The 25,492-nt window shown below is 45.1% G+C and overlaps 3 protein-coding genes across 4 annotated transcripts in view; all 3 read left to right on the forward strand.

Annotated features, from left to right (window-relative positions):
• The first annotated feature begins 516 nt into the window (after positions 1-516).
• On the forward strand, positions 517-3,084 carry LOC139205736 (tripartite motif-containing protein 16-like). Its single transcript, XM_070836031.1, has one exon. The coding sequence runs from the start codon at positions 517-519 to the stop codon at positions 2,236-2,238; it is 1,722 nt and encodes a 573-aa protein (XP_070692132.1). The 3' UTR covers positions 2,239-3,084.
• A 3,340-nt stretch (positions 3,085-6,424) lies between these two features.
• The window catches only part of LOC139205742 (tripartite motif-containing protein 16-like), a 42,348-nt gene continuing 23,280 nt past the window's right edge, over positions 6,425-25,492 (forward strand). Inside the window, exons 1-2 of one of the 2 annotated variants that reach the window (XM_070836037.1) lie at positions 6,425-9,247; positions 22,793-22,837. In XM_070836037.1, coding sequence (XP_070692138.1) covers positions 6,516-8,219 — 1,704 coding nt within the window. In that variant the 5' untranslated portion in view covers positions 6,425-6,515 and the 3' untranslated portion in view covers positions 8,220-9,247; positions 22,793-22,837. Of the gene's footprint in view, positions 9,248-22,792; positions 22,838-25,492 lie in introns of those variants that run through there. The other variant, XM_070836038.1, reaches the window with a different exon arrangement.
• Positions 18,978-22,904, forward strand: LOC139205737 (tripartite motif-containing protein 16-like). Its single transcript, XM_070836032.1, has 2 exons — positions 18,978-21,199; positions 22,793-22,904. Exon 1 carries the CDS (start codon positions 19,013-19,015, stop codon positions 20,726-20,728), a length of 1,716 nt encoding a protein of 571 aa, XP_070692133.1. The 5' UTR covers positions 18,978-19,012; the 3' UTR covers positions 20,729-21,199; positions 22,793-22,904.

Genomic DNA, 25,492 nt, shown 5'->3' on the forward strand with positions numbered 1-25,492 from the left:
CCATACAGACAAACTCTGGTGGTTTGCTCCGGTTGTGGGTTTACGGTAACGATGCGTGGTGCTTAAAGGAGGAATGTTAGCATGTTAGCCGGGGCTAGTAAAACTACTTCCGGTTTGTCATCGGTCACATGCTTTTTAACCAATACAGGAAATGAGAGCGGAGCGACAAAGCAGAGTTAGTGTTTGGCAAATATGAAGCCAAGTTTTGAAATGGGAGCAGATTTCAACAGAGGATTCATTGTTAATGAGGAAACAAAAGTTCAGGCTGAGAGCACGGCGAATTGAGGAGTCACCAAGACTCCTCCCTCTTCTGCACTCTGTCCATATATGTCCTGGTTCCCTCCCCCCCACATCTACAGTTTAAAAGATGGCTGGAACCAACTTGTGGTGCAGAGCAGAGCGGAGCCGACGGACCGTGCACGCTGCAGGAGCACATTCTGTTTAGATCAGAGCTCGGACTAGTTTCAGCGACCAGGAAGTGAAACTCAGACAGTCGTTGAGTCTCTGAGAGGAGAAATGGCGCAGAGAGGAGTCCAGCTGGACCGTGAAACCTTCTCCTGTTTGATCTGTCTGGACCTCCTGAAGGATCCAGTGACAACTCCATGTGGTCACAGCTACTGCATGAGCTGTATTAGAGCCCACTGGGATGGAGAGGATGAGAAGAGGATGTACAGCTGCCCTCAGTGCAGGCAGACGTTCACACCGAGGCCTGTCCTGCTGAAAAACACCATGTTAGCAGCTTTAGTGGAGGAGCTGAAGAAGACGGGACTCCAGGCTGCTCCTGCTGATCACTGCTACGCTGGAGCTGAAGATGTGGCCTGTGATTTCTGCACTGGGAGGAAACTGAAAGCCCTCAAGTCCTGTCTGGTCTGTCTGGTGTCTTACTGTGAGCAACACCTGCAGCCTCACTATGAATCTGCTGCCTTTGAGAAGCACAAGCTGGTGGAGCCGTCCAGGAAGCTCCAGGAGAACATCTGCTCTCATCATGATGAAGTGATGAAGATGTTCTGCCGCACCGATCAGCAGAGTATCTGTTATCTCTGCTCTGTGAACCAACATAAAGGCCATGATACATTGCCAGCTGCAGCAGAGAGGACTGAGAGGCAGACAGAGCTGGAGAGGAGTCGCCTGAACATCCAGCAGAGGATCCAGGACAGAGAGAAAGACCTGAAGGAGCTCCAGCAGGAGGTGGAGGACATCAGCAGCTCTGCCGATGAAGCAGTGGAGCACGGCGAGAAGATGTTCACTGAGCTGATCCGTCTGATGGAGAGAAGGAGCTCTGAGCTGAAGCGGCAGGTCAGATCCCAGCAGGAAGCCGAAGTGAGTCGAGTCAAAGAGCTTCAGGAGGAGCTGGAGCAGGAGATCAGGGAGCTGAAGAGGAGGGACGCTGAGCTGGAGGAGCTCTCACACACAGAGGATCACAGCCAGTTTGTCCACAGCTACAGATCACTGCCAGCTCTCACAGACACACACTCATTCAGCACCAACTTCCGTCCTCTGAGACACTTTGAGGGCGTGACGGCTGCTGTGTCAGAGCTCAGAGAGAAACTACAGGACGCTCTGAGGGACCAGTGGACAAACATCTCATGGACTATGACTCAGGTGGACGTTTTACTGCCTCAACCAGAGCCCACGACCAGAGCTGGATTCTTGAAATATGCTCAACAGATCACACTGGATCCAAACACAGCTTGTAGATATCTGTTTTTGTCTGAGGAGAACACAAAAGCAAAATTCTTGATTAAAACACAGCCTTATTCTGATCACCCAGACAGATTCCTTTACTGGCCTCAGATCCTGAGCAGAGACAGCCTGACTGGACGTTGTTACTGGGAGGTGGATTTGGGGTGGGGGTGGGGGGCAGACGGGGGGTTTAGTGTCGCCCTCACATACAAGGGCATCAGCAGAGAGGGGGAATCAAATGACAATAAACTTGGACGGAATGACAAATCTTGGTCGGTGGATTATGAGGATCACGGTTATCAGTTTTATCACAACAATATCAAAACTCACATCTTAAAATCTGAGTGCTTCAGAGTGGGGGTGTACCTGGACTACAGAGCAGGTCTTCTGTCCTTCTACAGCGTCTCTAAGACGAAGACCATGACTCTCCTCTACAGAGTCCAGACCTGCTTCACTCAGCCACTATACGCTGGAGTCCGGGTGTGCAAGATGTCAGCTTGTGCTGACTTCATTAACCTCAGACAGTCAGAGGTGGTTTCAGGGACGCTGGGTTAGATTCTGTGATTTAATTCTTCAGCTCATTCTGACTTCCTGTTTGTTGCTGAGAGCCGACTGTTGTGGCCTTTCTTTACCTGAGATCACCTGTCAGTCAGACGTCGTGGGCGGGACTTTGATGCTGTTCTGCAGATGTTTGAGCGTCTTCAGGCGGCGCTGCTTCCTGTGTCTGCTCCACCGCTCAGGACCACTTCTGTTCACCTGGACTGATGTTTGTCTGCACGGATATGTAAACTTCTCTGCGCTCTAATCGTGTGATGAATGTATTGATGTATTTGTATGTTGAGAGACCGCAGCAGGCCTCCCTTTATCAGAGATAATCTGTTCTCACCACTTTGTAAAGAATCATTTAATCATGTGTTCAACAGAACAAATAATGTTTTTGTCGTTCTCCAAGTCAACGTACAAATGAGAAACTACCATGTTATAAAACTGTATTTATCACGATCCTAATCGATAAGGAGATCAGTCATTATTGCTGTTATTCATTAAAACAAAAAGCCTTTATGGTGAAAGTGCATTTCAGTGAACATCACAGCAGGATAACAAGTGAAATGTGAAACCTGATGCACAACAGAAGAGGGCGCCTTCATCCTGCTGACTGGGGATGTGGTGAAGATTCAAGCTCACCACAGTTTTACTGAAGAGAGTAAAAGTGCAAAGTGTCCCACATCATGAAAGACAAGAAAAACACTGAAAGTTCAGATTTTCATCTAATCAGCTTTGTTGCTTTTTACAACCAACAGTTTGCTTTGTTTGGTCCAACAAGATAACTAATGTAACATGCTCTCTGCTCTGATGTTTGATGAGATATGACATGTTTCTGCTCACTTCTTTGACATTAATAAATCCTTGATGAGAAAGAAAAGATTATTTTGGAGTTTTTGTTGTATTTTTTCCTCCCAAATTTCTGGTAAACATCTGTATAGAGCAGGGGGGTCCAAACTGTTTTCACTGAGGGCCACATACAGAGAAACATACAAAGGGCCGGGCCACTCACTAGAAGTGAGCTACACTGCTAACTTTAATCCACTAGAGGTGAATCAATCAAATGGAGGTAAATTCTGCTTGATAACTGAATATGATTCAAGAAAAAAAACAGCCTTTCCATCAGTGGGCTTTAGTTGTGGTACAAGCTGGTCTTTGCCTTGTAAAGACGGAGCCACGACTTCAGTCAAAGTCAGCTTTATTGTGAGTTTCTCCACATGTACCAGACATACAGAGGAATCGAGAGGACGTTTCTCACTTTCCCACAGTGACAGAAATTAAACCAAAATAATAATAAAGTGCACATTAAACAATAAACATTCAACAATAAAGTGCATGCAGATATATTTACTAGTGGTAAAGATGAACTCAATAATATATATATATATATATATATATATAAAAGTCAAATGTATAAACATCTGTGTTGTGTGTGTAGAAAGAATAGCAGCAGAGGTTTCTGTATAGTGTCGTGCAAACCAGTCAGTATATAATACAACAGCAGCATGATGGGTTTTACTGTGACAGTGCAGAAATAGTAGTAATGCAAAAAGACAGGGTTCAGAGTGTTTTGGGGGCGAGGGGGAGGCAGAGAGGAGGGAGTGGGAGAGTGGGGAGAGAGTTTAGCTTCCTGACAGCCTGGTGCATGAAGTTGCTGGTGAGTCTGGTGGAGCGGGCACGGAGGCTCCGGTACCTTCTCCCTGAGCTTGAAACAGTCTGTGCTAGAGCCCTGGTGCTCGAATCAACAGCCTTACCTCCACTTTCTTGTCCCTCAGCGGACACCGTAGATTCCTCTGCGCTCACCTGTCCCAGCTGGAGCTCCATCCCATCGTACCTCCACACAGCTCGTCCCATTTAAGTCCTATCATGCCAACTGCACCTGGCACAGCTTCAAACACATCCTCACCTGTCATGGTGCTCTTTAGCCTGCTAACATCAAGCAGCTCCTCCGTAATGCAGAAGTGATCGTCATTAGTTATCAGCTGAGCTCTCATCATGTCTGAAACTTTCTACACTCACCTGCTCTCTTACATTTCCTTAATTCGGCCATTTTGGGTCACCTGTAGCACATTTCTTCTTCTATTACTGATTTTATAGAGAAGCTGCCTCGTTCAAGACAGTTACTCCACCTAGTGGCGATACTAAGAAGTACAATACAGTCCAGCTCAACTTCCATGTGTGGGCCGCATTCCAATACAGTTTTAGAATTTCCTGCGGGCCAATGAAAATTGGACCACCGGCGGCAGTTGGCCCGCGACAAGTAGTTTGGACACCCCTGGTGTAAATAAACCCATCTGTCTCCAACCACCCAGTGGTTCTGTGTCTGCATTGTGGATTCAGCCGGTTTAGTTCCACACAACAGAATACAGGTGAGCAGCACCACTAATTCTACTGTCCATTTAACAAACACCTGATGAACGAAAGCACATGAGGGTAAACTATCTAAGCCCCGTCCTCCAACACAAACCTACAGGATTTCACAGCTTAGTGTTCAAACAGAGCAAATGGCTATGAATACACACACACACACACACAAACAGCTCCCCTGAATGGTTTGTCTGCAGGAGACGCCGCCCAATGGCAGCAGGTGGAGGAGAGCACCAATCTGCAGCGGTAGCAGGCAGGCAGCAGACGGGGAGGAGGTCGGATAGGGCAGACGAGGAACACACCTCCAATCCCCAGACGGTGCTCACAGTCATACTACCACAGGGGAGGAGGCGGAAACAAAAGAAACAGCGAAGCCAAGAGCAGGAACAGAGACAAACTCAACCTTTATGATCCTGAAGAGTTTCAGTGCTTTAAACCCTCTTTTCACCAACGTTTCACTGAGCTGTACTGAATACATGAAATGGACAAAACACACTATTAAGTATCGAGGACGTCATATTTTTCATCATCGCAGTCACTTCCTGCAGATTATTTCTGGTTTTATCTTCATGGTTTTGGAAGAAATGTTGCTGACACTTCACTGGAGCTCTAATCTGTGATGAAATCACTTCTGCAAGATAGAAACTCACAGCAGCACTTTGGATGGAGAGCCCCTATGAAACACATGTTCTCTGATTTACTGCCTACATGGTTTCCATTCATAACAACCACAATCCCAAAGCCACCCAGAGCAGGTAAAAGTCACATTTAAATCTATAAATTTGATCATGTGAGTCACGAGATCTTAGTTTTATTCAAATATCTGTCAAACATGTCTGAACCAGAACTTTTCTTACCCTAAAAAAAACCTCAGAAGCTCTTAAATGTTTTTGGCTCCACCACATCTGCTTCTACTGAGTGTTGATGGACTGCAAACATCAGGAGCCCAATGCTCTTATCAAAAACATCTATTTTTACTGTTCAAATGTGAAACTGGCAGCGCTCATCCAAATACATGGAACGACTTAACACAGCAAGCGTGACCTTTGACCTTCTCCTCCTTGGTGGAACTTGAAAACATCAAATATCTGCATTGATGTTCTTCGTTTGCTGTTTGGACAGAAACATTCTCGTCAGTCTTTGAGCTGTTTTTCCACAATTGATCTGCTTTCGCTTATTAAACTGCTAAATGTGTGCAGCTCAATACGAGCAGCTGATTTCACATGGTGCGCCCACAAAGCTAGCAGCGACGCTAACCACCTCGTTCCTCTGTAAATCTGCTTGACGTGAATGTAGCATCAGCATGTAGCCTTCAATAGAGACACATTTTAAGGGTTTAAAGTTTCCCAGACTGCTTTAAAAAGACTGTTTACCAACACGAGGCCGGCTTCCTTTTCTGTTCAGCAACAATCTCAGTGTGACAGAGAGGTAAAATGTGTTCAGCTAAAGAAAACTGATGGCCATGATATAAATCTGCAATAACTCTAAATGATCCTGTTTCCATGTCGCCTCTTTTTAACATTTCTGTCCGTCTTGTTCTTCAGTAAAGTGGAATAAAGCCGCTCTGCAGTCAGAGGGCAGAGTTTTACTGTCATGTTTGTCAGTTATTGCTGCTGCAACATGAAACTGAGCAGAATATGAGGAAGAGTTTGAGAAATATGGAGCCTGAGGAGGCAGGAAGTCCTTTAAAACTAAAGACTGCAGTGTTTTCAAAGGGAAGCAGGTTTTCACTGGAGGAAGAGGAGCAGCGCTGTCAGTCTGAACTTTCCTCCCTCGTTCAGAGTCAGTCAGAGCTTGATAACTCCTCCCTCTTCCTCCTGCTCTCAGTCTGAAGATGGGTGGGACCAACAAGTTCAGATCAAACCGGTTTTCAGTGACGAGGAAGTGAAACTCAGACAGTCGTTGAGTCTCTGAGAGGTGAAATGGCGCAGAAAGGAGTCCAGCTGGACCGTGAAACCTTCTCCTGTTCGATCTGTCTGGATCCACTGAAGGATCCGGTGACGACTTCCTGTGGTCACAGCTACTGCATGAGCTGTATTAGAGCCCACTGGGATGGAGAGGATGAGAAGAGGATGTACAGCTGCCCTCAGTGCAGGCAGACGTTCACACCGAGGCCTGTCCTGCTGAAAAACACCATGTTAGCAGCTTTAGTGGAGGAGCTGAAGAAGACGGGACTCCAGGCTGCTCCTGCTGATCACTGCTACGCTGGAGCTGAAGATGTGGCCTGTGATTTCTGCACTGGGAGGAAACTGAAAGCCCTCAAGTCCTGTCTGGTCTGTCTGGTGTCTTACTGTGAGCAACACCTGCAGCCTCACTATGAATCTGCTGCCTTCAAGAAACACAAGCTGGTGGAGCCGTCCAGGAAGCTCCAGGAGAACATCTGCTCTCGTCACGATGAGGTGATGAAGATATTCTGCCGCACCGATCAGCAGAGTATCTGTTATCTCTGCTCTGTGGACCAACATAAAGGCCACGACACAGTGTCAGCTGCAGCAGAGAGGACTGAGAGGCAGACAGAGCTGGAGAGGAGTCGCCTGAACATCCAGCAGAAGATCCAGGACAGAGAGAAAGACCTGAAGGAGCTCCAGCAGGAGGTGGAGGACATCTGCAGCTCTGCCGATGAAGCAGTGGAGCACGGCGAGGAGACGTTCACCGAGCTGATCCGTCTGATGGAGAGAAGGAGCTCTGAGCTGAAGCGGCAGGTCAGATCCCAGCAGGAAGCCGAAGTGAGTCGAGTCAAAGAGCTTCAGGAGGAGCTGGAGCAGGAGATCAGGGAGCTGAAGAGGAGGGACGCTGAGCTGGAGGAGCTCTCACACACAGAGGATCACAGCCAGTTTGTCCACAGCTACAGATCACTGCCAGCTCTCAGAGAGGACACACACTCATCCAGCATCAACATCCGTCCTCTGAGACACTTTGAGGACGTGACGGCTGCTGTGTCAGAGCTCAGAGAGAAACTACAGGACGCTCTGAGGGACCACTGGACAAACATCTCACTGACTGTGACTCAGGTGGACGTTTTACTGCCTCAACCAGAGCCCACGACCAGAGCTGGATTCTTAAGATATGCTCAACAGATCACACTGGATCCAAACACAGCTTATAGAAAGCTGTTATTGTCTGAGGAGAACAGAAAAGTAACATTAGTGGGAGAACAACAGTCTTATTCTGATCATCCAGACAGATTCACTAACAGGTTTCAGGTCCTGAGCAGAGAGAGTCTGACTGGACGTTGTTACTGGGAGGTGGAGATCAGAGGGGAGTGGTTTGGTGTAGCCGTCACATACAAGAGCATCAGGAGAGACGGGAGAACAAATGACTCTGTACTTGGATTCAATGACAAATCTTGGATGTTGTATTGTGGCACAAACAGTTATCGGTTTTATCACAACAATGTCCAAACTCCCGTCTCCGGTCCTTGGTCCTCCAGAGTGGGGGTGTACCTGGACCACAGAGCAGGTGTTCTGTCCTTCTACAGCGTCTCTGAGACCATGACTCTCCTCCACAGAGTCCAGACCTCCTTCACTCAGCCGCTACACGCTGGAGTCCAGATTTATTATTATGGAGACTCTGCTGAGTTCATGAACCTCAGACAGTCAGAGGTGGTTTCAGGGACGCTGGGTTAGATTCTGTGATTTAATTCTTCAGCTCATTCTGACTTCATGTTTGTTGCTGAGAGCCGACTGTTGTGGCCTTTCTTTACCTGAGATCACCTGTCAGTCAGACGTCGTGGGCGGGACTTTGACGTCTCCTCTGGCGGCCGACGATCAGCAACATGAACTATTGTCATGTTTTTCACTGTCACCTTATTGATCATTATTAGTCACAGTCCTGCTGTCAGCTCTACAGTTGATCTTATTATTATTATGGCTGTTGATTGGTGTGCACCCCCCCCCTCTGAGCCTGGGTCTGTTCCAGGGTTCTGCTGTTAGAGGGGAGACTTTGCATTTAAATGGGTGTTTCTGATGTTAAAGGGGAGTTTTCCAGTCAAAGGAGAGTCCTTCCTTTTAAAGAGGAGTTCTTGCCGTTAAAGGGGAGTTCTTCCTGTTAAAGGGGTGTTTCTCCAGTTAAAGGGGTGTTTTCCAGTTAAAGGGGAGTTCTTGCTGTTAAAGGGGTGTTTCTCCAGTTAAAGGGGTGTTTTCCAGTTAAAGGGGAGTTCTTGCTGTTAAAGGGAGTTCGTCCTGTTAAAGGGGAGTTCTTCCCGTTAAAGGGGTGTTTCTCCAGTTAAAGGGGAGTTTTCCAGTTAAAGGAGAGTTCTTCCTGTTAAAGAGGAGTTCTTGCCGTTAAAGGGGAGTTCTTCCTGTTAAAGGGGAGTTTCTCCTGTTAAAGGGGAGTTCTTGCCGTTAAAGGGGAGTTCGTCCTGTTAAAGGGGAGTTTTCTCCAGTTAAAGGGGAGTTTCTCCTGTTAAAGGGGAGTTCTTGCCGTTAAAGGGGAGTTCGTCCTTTTAAAGGGGAGTTTTCTCCAGTTAAAGGGGAGTTTTGCCGTTAAAGGGGAGTTTCTCCTTTTAAAGGGGAGTTTCTCCTGTTAAAGGGGAGTTCTTCCAGTTTAAGGGGAGTTCTTCCTGTTAAAGGGGTCTTCTTCCTGTTAAAGGGGAGTTCTTGCCGTTAAAGGGGAGTTCGCCCTGTTAAAAGGGAGTTTTTCCAATTAAAGGGGAGTTTCTCCTGTTAGAGGGGAGTTTTTGCATTTAAAGGGGAGTTCCTACTGTTAAAGGGGAGTTCTTCCTGTTAAAGGGGAGTTCTTCCTCCACTGTGTCCTAATATAATCTCTGCTGTTTGCTCGTGTTCTTGAATCCTTAATGTTGAATTCCTGAATCTTTGGGTTTCTGAATTAAAGTCTCCTCTGATGAACAACATGTCTGATTCCTGGATTTCCTCCATGTTTCTCCAGTCTGAAGTCTTTTCTCACTCATTCTGCTTCACTGACTTCTGGAACCTTCTAGCTGAGGTCGGACACATTTTAGGGACATGAAGAAGAAGAAGGTCCTCCGAGAAACGACGTCACCAGAAGAAGAAGCAGCAGCGTTTAGAGCTCAGAGGGTTAAAGCAAAGAGCTCCGATCAGGAGAAAATCTGAGACACGAGGATCAAAGAGGATCAGTTAACACCGAAAACACTGGTTCAGATTCAGATCTTTACACTTTTAGAGAAACCCAAAAGAAAACTGTAGATCCTTGAATCTCTGTCCCACTTTAATAAAATCATCCCGTACTGTAATTTGAAGTCGAGTAAAAATATCACTGAACACGAAACTATTAGAGGACGGAAGAAACGGGACTCAGGCGGACTCAGCGACCCGGCTTCATCTGAACGCCGCGACGGGCGGAAAATATTTCTAAAAACAGGACGACAGTCGCATGAACTGTTCGATTTCTTATAACTTAAGGACTTTTTGAATAGTTGAAGACCGTCTGTAGTTTTGATGTAGTTTGGCGGCACAAGGAAAACGGTCAGAAGTTCAAAGTTCACCAGTAAATAACTCTGACATGGATCCACTGAAGTGAGGAAAAAATGACACGGGATCCCTTGAAGGAAACGGCGGTAGTTTCAGTCTGTACTCATGAACTGTGTGTGTGTGTGCACTCACAGATTTGACGGTCTGTTTGATGTAGTCCTTCTTGCCGGTCAGGTCCTGGTCTGGGTACGTGTCAAACACCTAAAAACACACAGGAAGGAAGGAAGAGCGGTGTTATTCTTATTTCAGAGCACGACAGATTTATTTCTCTCCGCGTCGACGGCCAGTCCGTCTCAGGCTCCTCACCCTCTGGCAGATCTGTTTCATGGTCATCTCCTCCAGGTTGGCCTCCTTCAGCAGACTCTGCACCGTCTCCTTCAGCTGCTCGTCGGTCGGAGCTTTCTTGATCATCTTGATGAGCGGCTCGTCGTCGTCCGAGCCGTCCTCTGCTGCAGGACAGAACAGAGGAGGAGACGCTCCGTCGCATTAACAAACTGAGACGTCCGTCACAGGCCGACACACACCATTCAAAATATAAGATATTCTTTACACGCAGTATAAAGGAGGATAAATCCCATGTGAGACGAACCAAGTGACAGTAATCTGTTGGTGAACTTAGTATAACTTGTATATTTCAGTCCCACGTTGGTTCAAATAGTAGAATACAAAAGGTTACGTTGAAGAAAAATATGCTCTTTGCAACATGCTAAAGGTAGAGCTAAAGCTAAAGGTAGAGCTAAAGCAAAAGGTAGAGCTAAAGCTAAAGGTAGAGCTAATGCTACAACTAAAGCTAAAGGTAGAGCTAAAGCTAAAGGTAGAGTTAAAGCATAAAGGTAGAGCTAATGCTACAGCTAAAGCATAAAGGTAGAGCTAATGCTACAGCTAAAGCTAAAGGTAGAGCTAAAACTAAAGGTAGAGCTAAAGCATAAAGGTAGAGCTAATGCTACAGCTAAAGCATAAAGGTAGAGCTAATGCTACAGCTAAAGCTAAAGGTAGAGCTAAAGCTAAAGGTAGAGCTAAAGCATAAAGGTAGAGCTAATGCTACAGCTAAAGCATAAAGGTAGAGCTAATGCTACAGCTAAAGGCAGCGCTAAAGGCAAAGCTAATGCTAAAGGTAGAGTTAAAGGCAGAGCTAATGCTACAGCTTCAAGATTCAAAATATAAGATATTCTTTACACGCAGTATAAAGGAGGATAAATCCCATGTGAGACGAACCAAGTGACAGTAATCTGTTGGTGAACTTAGTATAACTTGTATATTTCAGTCCCACGTTGGTTCAAATAGTAGAATACAAAAGGTTACGTTGAAGAAAAATATGCTCTTTGCAACATGCTAAAGGTAGAGCTAAAGCTAAAGGTAGAGCTAAAGCTAAAGGTAGAGCTAATGCTACAACTAAAGCTAAAGGTAGAGCTAATGCTACAGCTAAAGCATAAAGGTAGAGCTAATGCTACAGCTAAAGCTAAAGGTAGAGCTAAAGCTAAAGGTAGAGCTAAAGCATAAAGGTAGAGCTAATGCTACAGCTAAAGCATAAAGGTAGAGCTAATGCTACAGCTAAAGGCAGCGCTAAAGGCAAAGCTAATGCTAAAGGTAGAGTTAAAGGCAGAGCTAATGCTACAGCTTCAAGATTCAAAATATAAGATATTCTTTACACGCAGTATAAAGGAGGATAAATCCCATGTGAGACGAACCAAGTGACAGTAATCTGTTGGTGAACTTAGTATAACTTGTATATTTCAGTCCCACGTTGGTTCAAATAGTAGAATACAAAAGGTTACGTTGAAGAAAAATATGCTCTTTGCAACATGCTAAAGGTAGAGCTAAAGCTAAAGGTAGAGCTAAAGCTAAAGGTAGAGCTAATGCTACAACTAAAGCTAAAGGTAGAGCTAATGCTACAGCTAAAGCATAAAGGTAGAGCTAATGCTACAGCTAAAGCTAAAGGTAGAGCTAAAGCTAAAGGTAGAGCTAAAGCATAAAGGTAGAGCTAAAGCATAAAGGTAGAGCTAATGCTACAGCTAAAGCATAAAGGTAGAGCTAAAGCATAAAGGTAGAGCTAATGCTACAGCTAAAGGCAGCGCTAAAGGCAAAGCTAATGCTAAAGGTAGAGTTAAAGGCAGAGCTAATGCTACAGCTTCAAGATTCAAAATATAAGATATTCTTTACACGCAGTATAAAGGAGGATAAATGTGACAAGTGACAGTAATCTGTTGGTGAACTTAGTATAAGTTGTATATTTCAGTCCCACGTTGGTTCAAATAATAGAATACAAACACAAAAAGGTTGCATTGAACACAAAATGTGCTCTTTCCAACATACACCTGGAGGTAAACAGCATCTTTACTTTGGTCACACCGTCAGCAGCCAAAGCTTCTGAACAAAAGGCTGAATCGTCTCCATTCACCTGAGCAGCTCCGACTGGCAGAGCCTCACCTGTGTTGGTGTTGGTTTTGCTGTTGCTGCTGCTGTCGGCCTTCTTGGTTTTGGCGGCGGGTTTGGCCGGAGCCGATTTCTTCTTCTTGGGCTGTAAGAAGACAGACGAACTTAACAGGGAAGCTTTAAAGAGCAGAAAACAGGGTGTGAATAAGAGTAAAGCTCTTTTAAAATAAATAGATAAATAAAAAGGTTGAATCCAAACGGACACCACAGCTCAGACCGCTGCTTCCCTTTAACTTCTGAGCCATTAAAGTGTTTTACCCTCTCGTCAGCTTCACTGTCGGCGTCGGACTCTGACTCGTCTGAAATAGAGATGTGACGTTCGTGAACGAGTCGAGTCTTTTGAACGGCTCTTTTAAGTGAACAGTTGCGAGTCGTTCTTGAACGACTAATGACTCATGAGTTTGAGTCGTCTATTCACCTGAACGCAGCTACAGGTGTGCAGCATCAGGGGAGGAGATATTAGTGAGCGCCGCCCGACCGGACTGAAGAGATTTACATTTAACGCTGGATCAATGAGCAGGAGATATTAACGACTGGAGAGAAGTTATTTGTTATTGTTTCCATTGTTCTGATGTGGATTCGAGTTCCTGTTTGTAAAGTAGTTCAGGTGAACACACACCAGGTAGTTTAGTACAATTATGCATTCACATTTGTATCATGTCCTCATTTTCATTCTAGTTTTATTTATATTTTTTAATATATATATTCTTATTTATCATTTTCATATTTTTTCTGTATTATTAAAATGTTCATGTGTGTAAAATTTCACACTAAAGTTATTTTGCATAGAAGTTATCTGCAGCCTGAGTAGTTTTTATTGAGCCACAAAGTTTTTTAGGTGAAGGGAAAATTCAAAATAGTGATCAAAGCATGTTGGTACGGCACCATCTATGGAAATAAATAAATATAACAACGAGTCAGTCGTTTGAACGGCTCTTTGAAAGGAACGGCTCCTCAAGATCCGGCTCCCTTCAAAGAAGCATGAATCCTAAATCTCTAGTCTGAAACCTCCTTCTTCTTCTTCTTCTTCTTCTTCTTCTTCTTCTTCTTCTTCTTCTTCTTCGGAGGACCCGTCTTCTTCACCGACGTCCGCTGTCTTTTCGCCGGCGCCGATTTCTTGGGAGCCGACTTCCCTTTGCCCGACTTGGATTTGGGTCCAGAGCGGCGAGGCTTCGGTCTTCAGTGTGGTCGTCCCTCCGGTCCAGCTCTCAGAGCGGCTCAGGGACAAATAAACACCTGGTGAAATACAGAAAGGAGATCACTGCTGCCTCACCTCAGCGTCCTCAGCCTGCAGGTCAGGCTTTGGAGAGGTTTGATCCCCAAGTCGGATTTAAACGTCTGAGTCGAGGCGCCTCAACTGGACCATCACTGATGAACAGAAAGACAATTTGTTGAAGACATCCGCTGAGAATTATTAAAACATCAGTCATCAGAGATGATACCTACATTGCCGATCGGGATCCTGAGAGGGACGTCTCTCGTTCTGGAGTCTTTCCTGAGGTGGATCTCCTCCGGCTTTCCCGGTGAGGTCGGCAACACAAACGACGACGAGACGAGCTGAAGGACAACATTCAGAGCCAGACTGGTTCTGAATGTTGTCGTCTTTCATAGGCTGGAAATGTGAACATGGAAACCCACCAAAACACTTTTAACCTGCTTGAGATCCGACTCTGTTCTTCCAGGTTTGGATTTAATTCACACATTTTCCTTTTCATTCAACTTCCCTGATTTTTCCAGGACTTTCCTTGAATAAAAGCTGCTTTTCCACGATCCAGGAATGAAACATGACAAGCTGCACTTCAGGGATTCATTTAACCAGAATAATATTAATGTTATAAAAATACTAGTTTGGTGAATTAACACATTTTTAATCCTTAAAAAAAAAAGACTTGCCCCAATAATTCAATAAATTCTGTCACTTTTGCAGGACTTTAAATTTGGCAGACAAAAACTAATGAAAATAAAACAGAGATCATTTTAAAACACACTTTAGATCAGGGAAGTCTGCGAGGATAAAAAAATACTGGGTTGGATTTTAATTAACACATTTTGATTTCTGTTTTTGCAATAAATGCTCAAAGTGATTTTTCCAGAACTTTCCTTCATTAAAAAGTTGGATTTTTTGGCCCAGAAATGCAGAAAATCATCAGACCAGGGATCCCAGACTGATTCATTACTGCATTAATTACTCATTTAAATACAGGCTTTGTTGTTTTTAAATAAGATGCACAAAGTTCCCTGATTTTCCAGGACTTTCTCTTCCCGTTTTTAACTCCACAGCCTGCAGAAGGAACATTTTCACGGCAGCAGTTTGAGCGCTGCTTCCACACAGATCACAGACGAAGGTCATTTAGTAAAACAGCTAAAACAAAAACAGGTTTCAGACCACATGAAGACGATGTTGTTGAAAAAAGGTAGAGCTTTAATCAGCTGGTAAATTTCTCCACACGGTTCATTAGAGTGACTGACGGAGCAAAACCACCAAACAGAACAACAACAAAGCAAAGTCCAGGAAAATAAAGGAGTTTAAGTGAGTTCATCAACTATTTATGTCCACGGTTTGATCCACAAGTAGAAAAGTGAAGTCCTGTGAGTCCAAACATCAGATTTGGCCTCAATAAAACACAATTCTGACTCATTAGAGATCATAGAGAGCTGTTATTGTCTGAGGAGAACAGAAAAGTAACAAGAGTCAAACAACAACAGTCTTATTCTGATCATCCAGACAGATTCACTAACAGGTTTCAGGTCCTGAGCAGAGAGAGTCTGACTGGACGTTGTTACTGGGAGGTGGAGATCAGAGAGGGGTGGTGATGTCACAGTCGCATACAAGACCATCAGGAGAGACGGGGAATCAAATGACTCTTCACTTGGACTCAACGACAGATCTTGGGCGTTAAGACGTCACCCAGGCTTACGTTACGAATTTCGTCACAACTGTATGAACACTTTCGTCTCAGGTCCTCGGTCCTCCAGAGTGGGGGTGTACCTGGACTACAGAGCAGGTGTTCTGTCCTTCTACAGCGTCTCTGAGACCATGACTCTCCTCCACAGAGTCCAGACCTCCTTCACTCAGCCGCAACACGCTGGAGTCTACATTTACAGTCCTGGATCCTGTGCTGAGTTCATGAACCTCAGACAGTCAGAGGTGGTTTCAGGGACGCTGGGTTAGATTCTGTGATTTAATTCTTCAGCTCATTCTGACTTCATGTTTGTTGCTGAGAGCCGACTGTTGTGGCCTTTCTTTACCTGAGATCACCTGTCAGTTTGAGCGTCTTCAGGCGGCGCTGCTTCCTGTGTCTGCTCCACCGCTCAGGACCACTTCTGTTCACCTGGACTGATGTTTGTCTGCACGGATATGTAAACTTCTCTGCGCTCTAATCGTGTGATGAATGTATTGATGTATTTGTATGTTGAGAGACCGCAGCAGGCCTCCCTTTATCAGAGATAATCTGTTCTCACCACTTTGTGAAGAATCATTTAATCATGTGTTCAACAGAACAAATAATGTTTTTGTCGTTCTCCAAATCAACGTACAAATGAGAAACTACCATGTTATAAAACTGTATTTATCACGATCCTAATCGATAAGGAGATCATTCATTATTGCTGTTATTCATTAAAACAAAAAGCCTTTATGGTGAAAGTGCATTTCAGTGAACATCACAGCAGGATAACAAGTGAAATGTGAAACCTGATGCACAACAGAAGAGGGCGCCTTCATCCTGCTGACCGGGGATGTGGTGAAGGTTCAAGCTCACCACAGTTTTACTGAAGAGAGTAAAAGTGCAAAGTGTCCCACATCATGAAAGACAAGAAAAACACTGAAAGTTCAGATTTTCATCTAATCAGCTTTGTTGCTTTTTACAACCAACAGTTTGCTTTGTTTGGTCCAACAAGATAACTAATGTAACATGCTCTCTGCTCTGATGTTTGATGAGATATGACATGTTTCTGCTCACTTCTTTGACATTAATAAATTCTTGATGAGAAAGAAAAGATTATTTTGGAGTTTTTGTTGTATTTTTTCCTCCCAAATTTCTGGTAAACATCTGTATAGAGCAGGGGGGTCCAAACTGTTTTCACTGAGGGCCACATACAGAGAAACACACAAAGGGCCGGGCCACTCACTAGAAGTGAGCTACACTGCTAACTTTCTCCCTCTACCTGCCACCTGAGCAGAGGTTACTCCAGGTCGCTCTGCCCACGCACCTGCAATTCACACACAACTGACACCAATCTCCAAATGAGCCACCCACTCCTTCCCTGCCTACACAAGCCCAGATCACCACTCTCTGCCAGGTTGTCTGTTGCACTTGTTCCACTTCAGGCTCCTTTCTCCAAGACTTCTTGTGATTTTGCTCGTGTTTGCTCTCTGTCCTGGTTTTGGTTTTTGTCTCCCTCTTCCGTCTGCTCTCTCTCGGTCTCTGTCCTGGTCCTGCTCCACCTGGTTGTCTTCCCTGGTCCCCACCCAGGTCCTGCCTCCCACTAGCCCCTTTTCCTCGTCCTTGCTCCTCTCCGTTGGTGTAAATAAACCCATCTGTCTCCAACCACCCAGTGGTTCTGTGTCTGCATCGTGGGTTCAGCCGGTTTAGTTCCACACAACAGAATACAGGTGAGCAGCACCACTAATTCTACTGTGCATTTAACAAACACCTGATGAAGGAAAGCACATGAGGGTAAACTATCTAAGCCCCGTCCTCCAACACAAACCTACAGGATTTCACAGCTTAGTGTTCAAACAGAGCAAATGGCTATAAATACACACACACACACACACACAAACAGCTCCCCTGAATGGTTTGTCTGCAGGAGATGCCGCCCAATGGCAGCAGGTGGAGGAGAGCACCAATCTGCAGCGGTAGCAGGCAGGCAGCAGACGGGGAGGAGGTCGGATAGGGCAGACGAGGAACACACCTCCAATCCCCAGACGGTGCTCACAGTCATACTACCACAGGGGAGGAGGCGGAAACAAAAGAAACAGCGAAGCCAAGAGCAGGAACAGAGACAAACTCAACCTTTATGATCCTGAAGAGTTTCAGTGCTTTAAACCCTCTTTTCACCAACGTTTCACTGAGCTGTACTGAATACATGAAATGGACAAAACACACTATTAAGTATCGAGGACGTCATATTTTTCATCATCGCAGTCACTTCCTGCAGATTATTTCTGGTTTTATCTTCATAGTTTTGGAAGAAATGTTGCTGACACTTCACTGGAGCTCTAATCTGTGATGAAATCACTTCTGCAAGATAGAAACTCACAGCAGCACTTTGGATGGAGAGCCCCTATGAAACACATGTTCTCTGATTTACTGCCTACATGGTTTCCATTCATAACAACCACAATCCCAAAGCCACCCAGAGCAGGTAAAAGTCACATTTAAATCTATAAATTTGATCATGTGAGTCACAAGATCTTAGTTTTATTCAAATATCTGTCAAACATGTCTGAACCAGAACTTTTCTTACCCTAAAAAAAACCTCAGAAGCTCTTAAATGTTTTTGGCTCCACCACATCTGCTTCTACTGAGTGTTGATGGACTGCAAACATCAGGAGCCCAATGCTCTTATCAAAAACATCTATTTTTACTGTTCAAATGTGAAACTGGCAGCGCTCATCCAAATACATGGAACAACTTAACACAGCAAGCGTGACCTTTGACCTTCTCCTCCTCGGTGGAACTTGAAAACGTCAAATATCTGCATTGATGTTCTTCGTTTGCTTTTTGGACAGAAACATTCTCGTCAGTCTCTGAGCTGTTTTTCCACAATTGATCTGCTTTCGCTTATTAAACTGCTAAATGTGTGCAGCTCAATACGAGCAGCTGATTTCACATGGTGCGCACACAAAGCTAGCAGCGACGCTAACCACCTCGTTCCTCTGTAAATCTGCTTGACATGAATGTAGCATCAGCATGTAGCCTTCAATAAAGACACATTTTAAGGGTTTAAAGTTTCCCAGACTGCTTTAAAAAGACTGTTTACCAACACGAGGCCGGCTTCCTTTTCTGTTCAGCAACAATCTCAGTGTGACAGAGAGGTAAAATGTGTTCAGCTAAAGAAAACTGATGGCCATGATATAAATCTGCAATAACTCTAAATGATCCTGTTTCCATGTCGCCTCTTTTTAACATTTCTGTCCGTCTTGTTCTTCAGTAAAGTGGAATAAAGCCGCTCTGCAGTCAGAGGGCAGAGTTTTACTGTCATGTTTGTCAGTTATTGCTGCTGCAACATGAAACTGAGCAGAATATGAGGAAGAGTTTGAGAAATATGGAGCCTGAGGAGGCAGGAAGTCCTTTAAAACTAAAGACTGCAGTGTTTTCAAAGGGAAGCAGGTTTTCACTGGAGGAAGAGGAGCAGCGCTGTCAGTCTGAACTTTCCTCCCTCGTTCAGAGTCAGTCAGAGCTTGATAACTCCTCCCTCTTCCTCCTGCTCTCAGTCTGAAGATGGGTGGGACCAACAAGTTCAGATCAAACCGGTTTCAGTTACGAGGAAATGAAACTCAGACAGTCGTTGAGTCTCTGAGAGGTGAAATGGCGCAGAAAGGAGTCCAGCTGGACCGTGAAACCTTCTCCTGTTCGATCTGTCTGGATCCACTGAAGGATCCGGTGACGACTTCCTGTGGTCACAGCTACTGCATGAGCTGTATTAGAGCCCACTGGGATGGAGAGGATGAGAAGAGGATGTACAGCTGCCCTCAGTGCAGGCAGACGTTCACACCGAGGCCTGTCCTGCTGAAAAACACCATGTTAGCAGCTTTAGTGGAGGAGCTGAAGAAGACGGGACTCCAGGCTGCTCCTGCTGATCACTGCTACGCTGGAGCTGAAGATGTGGCCTGTGATTTCTGCACTGGGAGGAAACTGAAAGCCCTCAAGTCCTGTCTGGTCTGTCTGGTGTCTTACTGTGAGCAACACCTGCAGCCTCACTATGAAGTGGCTGCATTTAAGAAACACAAGCTGGTGGAGCCGTCCAGGAAGCTCCAGGAGAACATCTGCTCTCGTCACGATGAGGTGATGAAGATGTTCTGCCGCACCGATCAGCAGAGTATCTGTTATCTCTGCTCTGTGGACCAACATAAAGGCCACGACACAGTGTCAGCTGCAGCAGAGAGGACTGAGAGGCAGACAGAGCTGGAGAGGAGTCGCCTGAACATCCAGCAGAGGATCCAGGACAGAGAGAAAGACCTGAAGGAGCTCCAGCAGGAGGTGGAGGACATCTGCAGCTCTGCCGATGAAGCAGTGGAGCACGGCGAGGAGACGTTCACCGAGCTGATCCGTCTGATGGAGAGAAGGAGCTCTGAGCTGAAGCGGCAGGTCAGATCCCAGCAGGAAGCCGAAGTGAGTCGAGTCAAAGAGCTTCAGGAGGAGCTGGAGCAGGAGATCGGGGAGCTGAAGAGGAGGGACGCTGAGCTGGAGGAGCTCTCACACACAGAGGATCACAGCCAGTTTGTCCACAGCTACAGATCACTGCCAGCTCTCAGAGAGGACACACACTCATCCAGCATCAACATCCGTCCTCTGAGACACTTTGAGGACGTGACGGCTGCTGTGTCAGAGCTCAGAGAGAAACTACAGGACGCTCTGAGGGACCACTGGACAAACATCTCACTGACTGTGACTCAGGTGGACGTTTTACTGCCTCAACCAGAGCCCACGACCAGAGCTGGATTCTTAAGATATGCTCAACAGATCACACTGGATCCAAACACAGCTTATAGAAATCTGTTATTGTCTGAGGAGAACAGAAAAGTAACAAGAGTGAAACAACAACAGTCTTATTCTGATCATCCAGACAGATTCACTGACTGCTGTCAGGTCCTGAGCAGAGAGAGTCTGACTGGACGTTGTTACTGGGAGGTGGAGATCAGAGGGAGGTGGTTTGGGGGGTTTGGTGTAGCCGTCACATACAAGAGCATCAGGAGAGACGGGGGATCAGAAGACTCTGTACTTGGATACAATGACAAATCTTGGTCGTTGGTTTGTTACACAAACAGTTATCAGTTTTATCACAACAGTGTCCAAACTCCCGTCTCAGGTCCTCGGTCCTCCAGAGTGGGGGTGTACCTGGACCACAGAGCAGGTGTTCTGTCCTTCTACAGCGTCTCTGAGACCATGACTCTCCTCCACAGAGTCCAGACCTCCTTCACTCAGCCGCTACACGCTGGAGTCCTGATTCACTATAATCCTGGAGCCTGTGCTGAGTTCATGAACCTCAGACAGTCAGAGGTGGTTTCAGGGACGCTGGGTTAGATTCTGTGATTTAATTCTTCAGCTCATTCTGACTTCCTGTTTGTTGCTGAGAGCCGACTGTTGTGGCCTTTCTTTACCTGAGATCACCTGTCAGTCAGACGTCGTGGGCGGGACTTTGACGTCTCCTCTGGCGGCCGACGATCAGCAACATGAACTATTGTCATGTTTTTCACTGTCACCTTATTGATCATTATTAGTCACAGTCCTGCTGTCAGCTCTACAGTTGATCTTATTATTATTATGGCTGTTGATTGGTGTGCACCCCCCCCCTCTGAGCCTGGGTCTGTTCCAGGGTTCTGCTGTTAGAGGGGAGATTTTATATTTACAGGGGTGTTTCTGCTGTTAAAAGGGAGTTCCTCCTGTTAAAAGGGAGTTTCTCCTGTTAGAAGGGAGTTTTGCAATTAAAGGGGAGTTCCTCCTGTTAAAGGGGAGTTTTTGCCATTAAAGGGGAGTTCGTCGTGTTAAAGGGGTGTTTCTTCAGTTAAAGGGGTGTTTTCCAGTTAAAGGGGAGTTCTTGCTGTTAAAGGGAGTTCGTCCTGTTAAAGGGGAGTTTCTCCTGTTAAAGGGGAGTTTTTCCAGTTAAAGGGGAGTTTTTCCAATTAAAAGGGAGTTTCTCCTGTTAGAAGGGAGTTTTTGCATTTAAAGGGGAGTTTTTCCAATTAAAAGGGAGTTTCTCCTGTTAGAAGGGAGTTTTTGCATTTAAAGGGGAGTTCCTCCTGTTAAAGGGGAGTTTTTGCTGTTAAAGGGGAGTTCTTCCTGTTAAAGGGGTGTTTCTCCAGTTAAAGGGGAGTTTTTGCCATTAAAGGGGAGTTCGTCGTGTTAAAGGGGAGTTCTTCCTGTTAAATGGGTGTTTCTTCAGTTAAAGGGGTGTTTTCCAGTTAAAGGGGAGTTCTTGCTGTTAAAGGGAGTTCGTCCTGTTAAAGGGGAGTTTCTCCTGTTAAAGGGGAGTTCTTGCCGTTAAAGGGGTGTTTCTCCAGTTAAATGGGAGTTTTCCAGTTAAAGGAGAGTTCTTCCTGTTAAAGAGGAGTTCTTGCCGTTAAAGGGGAGTTCTTCCTGTTAAAGGGGTGTTTCTCCAGTCAAAGGGGAGTTCTTGCCGTTAAAGGGGAGTTCGTCCTGTTAAAGCGTAGTTTCTCCTGTTAAAGGGGTCTTCTTCCTGTTAAAGTGGAGTTTCTCCAGTTAAAGGGGAGTTTTTGCTGTTAAAGGGGAATTTCTCCAGTTAAAGGGGAGTTTTTCCAATTAAAGGGGAGTTTCTTCTGTTAAAGGGGAATTTTTGCATTTGAAGGGAATTTTTGCCATTAAAGGGGAGATTTTGCATTCAAAGGGGTGTTTCTGCTGTTAAAGGGGAGTTCCTCCTGTTAAAGGGGAGTTTTTGCTGTTAAAATGGAATTTCTCCTGTTAAAGGGGAGTTTTTCCAGTTAACGGGGAGTTTTTCCAATTAAAGGGGAATTTCTCCTGTTAAAGGGGAGTTTTTCCAGTTAACGGGGAGTTTTTCCAATTAAAGGGGAATTTCTCCTGTTAAAGGGGAATTTCTCCAGTTAAAGGGGAGTTTTTCCAATTAAAGGGGTGTTTCTCCTGTTAGAGGGGAGTTTTTGTATTTAAAGGGGAGTTTCTCCTTTTAAAGGGGAGTTTTTGCTGTTAAGGGGAGTTCTTCCTGTTAAAGGGGTGTTTCTCCAGTTAAAGGGGTGTTTTCCAGTTAAAGGGGAGTTTTTGCTGTTAAAGGGGAATTTCTCCAGTTAAAGGGGAGCTTCTCCTTTTAAAGGGGAGTTTTTGCTTTTAAAGGGGAGTTCGTCCTGTTAAAGGGGAGTTCTTCCTGTTAAACGGGTGTTTCTCCAGTTAAAGGGGAGTTCTTGCCGTTAAAGGGGAGTTTCTCCTGTTAAAGGTGAGTTAGTTCTGTTAAAGGGGAGTTTCTGCATTTAAAGGGGAGTTTCTCCTTTTAAAGGGGAGTTTTTGCTGTTAAAGGGGAATTTCTCCTGTTAAAGGGGAGTTAGTTCTGTTAAAGGTGAGTTTCTCCTGTTAAAGGGGAGTTCTTCCTGGTAAAGGGGAGTTCCTCCTGTTAAAGGGGAGTTTCTTCCTGTTAAAGGGGAGTTCTTCCTCCACTGTGTCCTAATATAATCTCTGCTGTTTGCTCGTGTTCTTGAATCCTTAATGTTGAATTCCTGAATCTTTGGGTTTCTGAATTAAAGTCTCCTCTGATGAACAACATGTCTGATTCCTGGATTTCCTCCATGTTTCTCCAGTCTGAAGTCTTTTCTCACTCATTCTGCTTCACTGACTTCTGGAACCTTCTAGCTGAGGTCGGACACATTTTAGGGACATGAAGAAGAAGAAGGTCCTCCGAGAAACGACGTCACCAGAAGAAGAAGCAGCAGCATTTAGAGCTCAGAGGGTTAAAGCAAAGAGCTCCGATCAGGAGAAAATCTGAGACACGAGGATCAAAGAGGATCAGTTAACACCGAAAACACTGGTTCAGATTCAGATCTTTACACTTTTAGAGAAACCCAAAAGAAAACTGTAGATCCTTGAATTTCTGTCCCACTTTAATAAAATCATCCCGTACTGTAATTTGAAGTCGAGTAAAAATATCACTGAACACGAAACTATTAGAGGACGGAAGAAACGGGACTCAGGCGGACTCAGCGACCCGGCTTCATCTGAACGCCGCGACGGGCGGAAAATATTTCTAAAAACAGGACGACAGTCGCATGAACTGTTCGATTTCTTATAACTTAAGGACTTTTTGAATAGTTGAAGACCGTCTGTAGTTTTGATGTAGTTTGGCGGCACAAGGAAAACGGTCAGAAGTTCAAAGTTCACCAGTAAATAACTCTGACATGGATCCACTGAAGTGAGGAAAAAATGACACGGGATCCCTTGAAGGAAACGGCGGTAGTTTCAGTCTGTACTCATGAACTGTGTGTGTGTGTGCACTCACAGATTTGACGGTCTGTTTGATGTAGTCCTTCTTGCCGGTCAGGTCCTGGTCTGGGTACGTGTCAAACACCTAAAAACACACAGGAAGGAAGGAAGAGCGGTGTTATTCTTATTTCAGAGCACGACAGATTTATTTCTCTCCGCGTCGACGGCCAGTCCGTCTCAGGCTCCTCACCCTCTGGCAGATCTGTTTCATGGTCATCTCCTCCAGGTTGGCCTCCTTCAGCAGACTCTGCACCGTCTCCTTCAGCTGCTCGTCGGTCGGAGCTTTCTTGATCATCTTGATGAGCGGCTCGTCGTCGTCCGAGCCGTCCTCTGCTGCAGGACAGAACAGAGGAGGAGACGCTCCGTCGCATTAACAAACTGAGACGTCCGTCACAGGCCGACACACACCATTCAAAATATAAGATATTCTTTACACGCAGTATAAAGGAGGATAAATCCCATGTGAGACGAACCAAGTGACAGTAATCTGTTGGTGAACTTAGTATAACTTGTATATTTCAGTCCCACGTTGGTTCAAATAGTAGAATACAAAAGGTTACGTTGAAGAAAAATATGCTCTTTGCAACATGCTAAAGGTAGAGCTAAAGCTAAAGGTAGAGCTAAAGCAAAAGGTAGAGCTAAAGCTAAAGGTAGAGCTAATGCTACAACTAAAGCTAAAGGTAGAGCTAAAGCTAAAGGTAGAGTTAAAGCATAAAGGTAGAGCTAATGCTACAGCTAAAGCATAAAGGTAGAGCTAATGCTACAGCTAAAGCTAAAGGTAGAGCTAAAACTAAAGGTAGAGCTAAAGCATAAAGGTAGAGCTAATGCTACAGCTAAAGCATAAAGGTAGAGCTAATGCTACAGCTAAAGCTAAAGGTAGAGCTAAAGCTAAAGGTAGAGCTAAAGCATAAAGGTAGAGCTAATGCTACAGCTAAAGCATAAAGGTAGAGCTAATGCTACAGCTAAAGGCAGCGCTAAAGGCAAAGCTAATGCTAAAGGTAGAGTTAAAGGCAGAGCTAATGCTACAGCTTCAAGATTCAAAATATAAGATATTCTTTACACGCAGTATAAAGGAGGATAAATGTGACAAGTGACAGTAATCTGTTGGTGAACTTAGTATAAGTTGTATATTTCAGTCCCACGTTGGTTCAAATAATAGAATACAAACACAAAAAGGTTGCATTGAACACAAAATGTGCTCTTTCCAACATACACCTGGAGGTAAACAGCATCTTTACTTTGGTCACACCGTCAGCAGCCAAAGCTTCTGAACAAAAGGCTGAATCGTCTCCATTCACCTGAGCAGCTCCGACTGGCAGAGCCTCACCTGTGTTGGTGTTGGTTTTGCTGTTGCTGCTGCTGTCGGCCTTCTTGGTTTTGGCGGCGGGTTTGGCCGGAGCCGATTTCTTCTTCTTGGGCTGTAAGAAGACAGACGAACTTAACAGGGAAGCTTTAAAGAGCAGAAAACAGGGTGTGAATAAGAGTAAAGCTCTTTTAAAATAAATAGATAAATAAAAAGGTTGAATCCAAACGGACACCACAGCTCAGACCGCTGCTTCCCTTTAACTTCTGAGCCATTAAAGTGTTTTACCCTCTCGTCAGCTTCACTGTCGGCGTCGGACTCTGACTCGTCTGAAATAGAGATGTGACGTTCGTGAACGAGTCGAGTCTTTTGAACGGCTCTTTTAAGTGAACAGTTGCGAGTCGTTCTTGAACGACTAATGACTCATGAGTTTGAGTCGTCTATTCACCTGAACGCAGCTACAGGTGTGCAGCATCAGGGGAGGAGATATTAGTGAGCGCCGCCCGACCGGACTGAAGAGATTTACATTTAACGCTGGATCAATG

This window comes from Pempheris klunzingeri, chromosome 8 (assembly GCF_042242105.1).
Source record: "Pempheris klunzingeri isolate RE-2024b chromosome 8, fPemKlu1.hap1, whole genome shotgun sequence".
Lineage (NCBI taxonomy): Eukaryota > Metazoa > Chordata > Actinopteri > Acropomatiformes > Pempheridae > Pempheris > Pempheris klunzingeri.

Excerpts from the sequence above, each read along its gene's own strand:
- LOC139205736 (XM_070836031.1), top strand. The coding sequence starts at position 517 with ATGGCGCAGAGAGGAGTCCAGCTGGACCGTGAAACCTTCTCCTGTTTG.
- LOC139205737 (XM_070836032.1), top strand. The coding sequence starts at position 19,013 with ATGGCGCAGAAAGGAGTCCAGCTGGACCGTGAAACCTTCTCCTGTTCG.